The sequence below is a fragment of the Marmota marmota genome, unplaced genomic scaffold (genome assembly GCF_001458135.2).
Source record: "Marmota marmota marmota unplaced genomic scaffold, marMar, whole genome shotgun sequence".
Taxonomy (NCBI): Eukaryota; Metazoa; Chordata; class Mammalia; order Rodentia; family Sciuridae; genus Marmota; species Marmota marmota.
The window spans coordinates 57,424,646-57,432,420 of record NW_026000037.1 but is presented as its reverse complement, the minus strand read 5'-3'; the positions used below and the strand labels follow the sequence as shown (position 1 = coordinate 57,432,420).

Below are 7,775 nucleotides of genomic sequence, written 5' to 3'. Positions count from 1 at the left end.
ATATATGGCTATTGCTGGTATGTATATATATATATACCAGCAATAGCCTTAAATAGCTCAAAGGTAATATCTTCTTTGTAGAAAAGTTCTATTTCTGCCTGGCATTTGTTACTATGTAACAATTCCTAGGATCCTTCCAGAGTTAAAGTACATAGGAATTAGTTATATAAATGTTATTGGTACATCATTGTGACATGATAGTATAAAACTAAGAAAATTAACCTTGAGTTTTTAAAAAAATGTTTATAAATAGATTCAGGCCATTGCTATATGCTATACTATGGAGGAAGTCCAACACTAATATTAACCCTTGATCATAATATAAAATTGTTTTTTTCATCAGGGAGCTGAATTAAAAAGAGATTAACTTTCTCTCTCTCTCTTTTTTAAGCCCAAAACCCATGTCAATAAATATGCATTGAGATAAGGGATTCTTATGTGGTGTACTCTGTTTACAAAGATAGCACCCATGCTTGTGAAAAACTACCCATCCTCCATTTCTTTTTTGAGGTCTTTTTCTCATTTGAAAAGCTTTAACAAGGGCTGGGGTTGTGGCTCAGTGGTAGGGCGCTCACCTAGCACTTGCAAGGCCCTGGGTTCGATCCTTAGCACCGCATAAAATAAATAAAATAAAGGTATTGTGTCCAACTACAAAAACTAAATATTTTTTAAAAGTTTTAACAAACTCAATTTCTAGTTTGTATAAAGATATAAGAAGATGTAAAATATTATTTTCCCCAAAATATTGTGGCTCTGTTTTTTCTGTGTTGAAATATGAATCCAGAACATTAGTGGCTGAGTTCGTGGTCTTGGGCTCTGATTTAGCAAATAGGTTGACCAGTTTGTTATAGTCCTTATTATGGGAGGGAATGAAACTTCACTTCCTCAGTATACTGGACCTAAATCAAAACCCTTTGCTGGAAATGAAAATACACAGCAAAGATAATTTACATTTGTTTTGCCTCTGCCCCCTTGATTTTCTAATTGTCTACAAATGCATCCAGGAGAAAACTCTACATATAAAAAGTTGGAAACTCACTGAAACGTTCCATTTCCAGAATATGAGATTCCTGTTATGCCAAAAGTGATTACTAGAATTTGTAGGCTCTAATGTCTAATGCAGATAAAAAGGCTTTGATATTTTTTTCTTCACTGAATTATACTATTTTATTCATGATATCTAAGATATCATCTATTTATTATCAACATATCATTGCTTTATGTACCACCAAGAAAGGAAAAATACTGCCAAACATAAGTATAAGATGACATCAATTTTAAGAGATGTTAAAATATGAAAAAAAAAAGATCTAAGAATGTTTACATCTATGGTACTTCTATATTCACTAAGTTATATCCATAAGTAAGGGAATTTAATAATATAGTTCTGGGTATTTGAATAATTGGCAATGTCTTTAATAACTCTAATGAAACACACACAGAGGTGACCAACACACTCAATAGCTTGAAGATAAATCGTATATTGTATTCAGAAGCAATGATTCTGACAAACAAACAAAAAACACCTACATGAGAACGGACCAATTCATGATTTTATTTATTTATTTATTTGAAACCAGGGATTGAACTCAGGGACACTCAACCACTGAGCCACATCCCAGCCCTATTTTGTATTTATAGACAGGATCTCACTGAATTGCTTAGCCTCACTTTTGCTGAGGCTGGCTTTGAACTTGCAATCCACTGTCTCAGCCTCCCTTACAGGTGTGCATCACTGTGCCTGGCCAAATCATGACTTTAACAGTAAAATATAAAACTCTTTTCTGTTCAATTCATGTATTCTTTCTCATATAATTTCAAAGAATGAGAAGCTGGAAGTTCAGCCTCCTCTGCAACAAAAATCTATTGACTTCCCTGTGAGAAAGTATGACATTTATGGTACTAAAGCCCCTAAACATTTAAGAAAAATAGATAACTAGTATACTCCAAAAGATCAGGGTTTTTTTTTTCTTTTTTTAAATTTATTTTTTAGTTATGGGTGTACATAATATCTTCATTTTTTTATTGTGTGGTGCTGAGGATTGAACCAAGTGTCTCATGTACGCTAGGCAAGCACTCTACCTCTAATCCACAACCCCAGACCCAAAAGATCAGTTTTTATTAACTTAAATAGTCACAACCAAAAAAAGATTCAAATTTTTACTCTCTGTAATAATATCCTTTGGAAATGGGAGGTGTTTAGTAATTATTAAATCTATATACAGAGTACATTATGTTAGATGTCCCATGGGAACATATTTATGTTGGAAGGTAGAAATCCTAGGTTTTAGATTTTTTTTCTTAGTATGTAAAGAACACTTGGGTACATTTAGAAAATGTTCCCAAATTTCTATTGGAATTAATACTCTTTTCAGTAGATTTATATGTTAAACTTGGTCTTAAAATGATTTATATTGCCATTTTCTGTCCTAAAAATGAGCCATACCAGAGATTTGACTGATTGACTCTGCCGCTTAATACTGAATAAAGAAAAGCTTGCTGAAAAAGCAAAAACAAAATAAAAAAAGACTTACATTGCTCAAACATGTGCCAAAACCCAAAAATTAACTAAAATTTACTTTTCTGAGAAGGTCTTAGCTACACTTTGAGAGACTTGTATTTGTGAAGTGAAATGTTTGCTTGCCAATCTTGGTCTGCGTCCATAAAGGCATTTACTTAAAGTGGAAAAATGGGGATTAAAAAAATAGTTAAAATAAAAAATAGTCTTTCATTTCAGAGAATACGATAAAATATAATTAAATAAAAACAAAAAAAAACCCTATTGATAAAATTTCTTTCCACTATAGTCAAAGAGTTGGGTGTTATGGATTTGCTTGTCATTTCCCCTGTGGCTGGGACTGGAGTCCTAATCAGATTAGGGCAAAGATCTGGTGAAGAGAGAACACTTGTAGTTTTTCCTAATTCAACCTAGATGGGACCTTTTGGCAAATACTACTTGCCTAGTTAGACAATGGAGCCATGTGGGATAGAAAGTGGAATAGAAGCTACACTGAGAAAATTCATCAACATTGCTGATCAGTCACATTCTTCTTAAAGCAAAGTTCACCCCACAATTTAGTATTTTATTACTTGATTATTTTTTTCAAAGACTAGCCCTGTTCACCTTTAACTTTGGGGTGAAGTAACAGAGGTGGCAAGGCCACACATTTGTAAAATTTACTGACTACATTAACCACCCTTTCCCTAGTGATTGATCATTTTGTCCTTGCAAAAAGGAGTTTGATAGTTAAATGCAATTATTATTGAGATCAAGAGAACAAGTGGTCACTCTGCTTTTCTATATTGACAAATGCTGCATTGATTTATCCCTGTGCTTCATCTACCTTGGGATGTGGATTACCCCTGCTCCAGTTCACATTTATGAATTTTGGGGTTTATGGACACAATAATAATTAATTTTCACCAAAGATCTATTAACTTCTACTATCATTATTAAAAATTATATCTTATATTTCCCTCAAAAGTAACTAAATGTTTCTTAAATTTAAAAATCTAAATGTTTTCAACTATGTAATATGACATATTATTAGTTATATGTGTAGAGTAATAGTCTTTTTTAAAAAATATATTTATTTCTTTTACTTGTACACCTTTGTTTTTATTTAGTCACTTTTACATGGTGCTGAGAATTGAATCCAGGGCCTCTCATGTGCTCTACCGCTGAGCCACAACCCCAGCCCGAGTAATAGTCTTTTAACAAGGCTTTTTTTCCCCTCCAGTTGGTTGTAACTTGACATTGAATATAAATCCTCTGTATTGATTTGCTATGTATTTCTTTCTCTTTAATATAAAATATGCATTAAAAGTATATAACATATAAAATTTGCAATATAAGCAAAGGTGAACATTTTTAGCTCCAAAAGTAAAAAAATAAAATATATGATGCAAAAAGTGAAGTTTTCTTCAGGCGATAATATTCAGAATAAACCAAAATAATGTCAGGTTTTTTTTCAGTGCTGGGGGTTGAATCCAGGTTCTCAAAAATCCTAGCTACATCTCTATTATTCCTCAAGAGCTACATCCCAGCCTCAATAATATGAATCTGGGTATACCAGTCCCGTCAGAATATACCTACCAACTTGTCAATAATCTCTATGCATGTGTTTTATGACCAACTTTCAAACTGTAATTTTTCATAGAATAAATAATAGATATTTTTCAAAAGTTAGGAAATGAACACAATCAAGAAGGACATTAAAAAATTTTTAGAATCAGTGCTTTGGCTAGAGCTGGTACTTAATATCGAGCTATTAAATTGATATTGTACTATGATTTTTAATACTAATTTCACCAGCTAGTTGAGTTGATTTTTCCTTTAGTAATGATGATTCATGTTATAAAAAATAATCTGTTTAAATATTTACTTACAGATATATCCTGAAAGAAATGAGCAAATAGCAAAGGGAAATTGGAATGAGCAATGGAAATTATACAAGTAAAATACAGAATACATGATGTTTAAGCATTAAAAAATAGAAGTGATTATTATCCATGCCTCTACATTTTTATCAAAATTCATTTTTAATTTTACGTATCCTTCTATTTAAGTGACAATTACTTTGACTGAAGCAAAAACTAAAGTGCTAATCCATGCATTTCTGGCTTTTCAAATTTAATTAGGTGACAAATGGTTGCATTATCTAGTTCTAATTGCTTAAAAGGCATATGACAGATCAGCTGCACAACCAAAGACATCTTCTTACTCTGACATTGCTTCCTTTGGTTCAAGCATCACTTTTTCTGAAAGAGAAGAAAAAAACTTAGTATTTTTTTCTAGCAGTGATGTCCGTAAATGTAAGTGTCACATTGGGAAATAAAATTTAAGATATTTTTGGATGACATATAACAAAATATTTGATTACTAAATCATAAAATCACATTCACTCATTCCAATATTCTTATTATTATTAATTAATATTTAGGATAGAATCATGATCAAACACATTTGAAGTAATAAATAATTTACCCTTTGGATCAAACAGTAGCAATCTGCCATTCTGTCTGTTTTTTGGTTCCTAAAATAGAAGCAGGAGTAAAAACTAGCATTATCATTATTATTTTAATTTGAGGTATTTGAAATAGTTTAAGAGCATTTGTATAAATATTTCTATTATGTATGCTAAAGTGTGATTTTTATGCTAAAATCAGTTATTTAAAAACTATATAAAGTGATGGTAAAATAGACCCAAAGCATTCTTTAAAAAGTTTTTATATTCTTACCTTTGTAGCATCTGTCTTATCTAGGTAATTCCTGCACAAAATAAAATATTTACTTCATAAGTTTCTAAACTCTTGTATAAATTTAAAATAGAAATAAAACAACACAGAACTCAGTCTGTCAGTAGGTTATTAAGTATTTATTTGTTTTTATATTTATTAGCATTAATTACATCCTAACAAAACCTCTTTCTTCTGGACTACAATATGGAGTTTGAAAAATCTAGAGAAATTACTCCTTCCCTTTCTCATGTAAAAAGAGCTATAGGAATGATTTTGCTGCCAGGGGTGATGGCCCATGCCTGTAATCCCAGCAGCTCAGGAGGTTAAGGCAGGAGGATCTGGAGTTCAAAAGCCAGCCTCAGCAACTTAGCAAGGCCCTAAGCAACTCAGGGAGACCAAATAAAAAAATTTAAAAAGGGCCAGGGATGTAGCTCAGTGGTTAAACACCCCTGGGTTCAATCCCTGGTACCAAAAGAGAAAAGATTTTCCATGGAAGAACAGCCTGGTATTAACTAACCCTCTAATTCTTTTACATGTTTGATTTCACCTAACTTGGACTCTAGATCTAGATTCAAATCTGATCAGCAGCTGGCTGAGGACTCTCCTCTCCCGGTGAGCTGACCATAGAAATCATAAATTCATCTTAGCTCATGTTTACAACACCACTTCTCTCCCCTACTTCAACAAAATAAAACATGATATATAAATCAAACTCTCAGCTACATTCCAATTTATTGGTGCCATAAAACAATACTTTCTAGAGTGTGAGTTTAGAGCAATATGAAATTTCAAGACATGGTATTTTAATAAAGTATTATTTAAACAAATACCTATAAATTGATGTTTGATTTTACCTGAAGATACATTTTAAGTATGTTTTTTACTCATAAAATTCCCTTGTGCATTAATTAATGCTTGAAAGTTAAAATGTTTTCTCTATGATTTTTGCCTTTCTAAGCTACCCAAGAATAAGACACGATTTCCTGCAATATCTGGATAAATACCATTCTAATTGTAGAGAAAAGGCCTTAAGGGTTTTGTTTTTTAAACATGGAAGAGGTCACATTTAAATTTTCCATAAGTAACAACTCACTTGTTGCTTCCTCTTAACACTTGGCCCCACACTCCAAGCTAGATGTTTCAAATTTTTATAATTACATACCTAAGGATTTCTGGCATACAAAATTCAGGGCCAAGACTGTGAACAATAAGAGCCAGACTTCATTATTTTGTATTTCTGTTTTTAAAAATCTGTCTCCTTCACATGGACTTATGCTCCTGAATAAAGCAGTAGTACATATACTTTTGTCTCAGGCTTTGCTTTTTGGGGAACCCTGACAGTTTGTTATTAACTTGATTCTCCTCCTGAGAAGCTCACAGAGAGTCAAAGTCTATCAGAAAAGTGAGGCATCTTTTGGGGGAAACCAGTTGTAGAAAACCAAATTCTAAGATAAATGAAAGAATGAATTAAATAGGCCTTAACTGTGGGGAGCCATCCGTGGAAAACACATGAGGATCTTGTCTTGGCATGTAGCCAGGGAGATTTTAGGTTGAACCTTGGGGAACTATATCCTTGGCACGACCTTTATCTTCCCTCTGCTATAACGATCTCTCATGGTCGCTGGGGAGATGGGAGTAACACGTTGGGAACTGGACAGCCCACCTGTAACTTTTTTTGGAGAACATTCTGTGAAAGGCCTTTGATATCCCCCAATATAATGAAGCAGGCGCAGGCTTCATTTTGCCATTAGTATAGACGCTCGATCTACATGATTGGCTAGCCCACTCCACCCCTGCTTTTTGAAAATATTTTCTGTGTTCTGTAGTTTTTTCGTTGTTCTGTTTTTCCTACCTTTTATTTCTCAGCCAGCCCATTCTACCCAGAGGAACCCCATTTCCATCGCCTGCCTGCGTGGGACGTGGGCGAGACTTAATAAAGGAAATTTAAGATGAGCTCTCCTGAGAGGTACTTTCATTCCACAAATTTCCATAGTCCTGTGGTACCTGAAGGACAGAGGGAACATCACCTTTATATTTAGAACCCTCCTCTCCTTTCTAACTCCGGGATCCTTGTGGATTGCAATGCTCCACCCAATTTGCACCTGGGGAAAGAAAAACCTAGATGGGAGATCCCAGCCCTTGATGGAGACAGTCCAGCTTTATCATTACTTGGGAAGTCTCCCCTTAACTTCTCTTCCTAATACTGAATTCCCTGGTAGGCAATATGGTATAACACTCAAGGGTTCTGTCTCTTGGTGAGAGAAACTGTTTTCACATGGTCCAAGTGAGTCTGGGAAAATTAGTTAACCTCTTTAAGCTTCAGTTCTTCCATCTGAAAAATGGGGACCACAAAGGAAATAAATTCACTAAATTATTGTCAAGATGGAAGGAAGAGGGGCTGGGGTTGTGGCTCAGCGGTAGAGCATTTGCCTAGCATGTGTGAAGCATTGGATTTGATCCTCAGCACCACATAAAAATAAATGAAGATATTGTGTCCATCTACAACTAAAAAATAAATATTAAAAAAAAAGACA

The 7,775-nt window shown here is 33.7% G+C and overlaps 1 protein-coding gene across 1 annotated transcript in view; it reads right to left on the bottom strand.

Moving 5' to 3' along the window:
• Erich2 (glutamate rich 2) overlaps positions 1-7,775 on the bottom strand; it is a 25,560-nt gene that overhangs the window by 12,887 nt on the left and 4,898 nt on the right. Inside the window, exons 2-4 of the mRNA XM_048811967.1 lie at positions 5,242-5,272; positions 4,988-5,036; positions 4,725-4,761 (exon numbers count right to left, since the gene is read on the bottom strand). Of these exons, the coding sequence (XP_048667924.1) occupies positions 4,725-4,761; positions 4,988-5,036; positions 5,242-5,272 (117 nt within the window). The remainder of the gene's footprint in view (positions 1-4,724; positions 4,762-4,987; positions 5,037-5,241; positions 5,273-7,775) is intronic.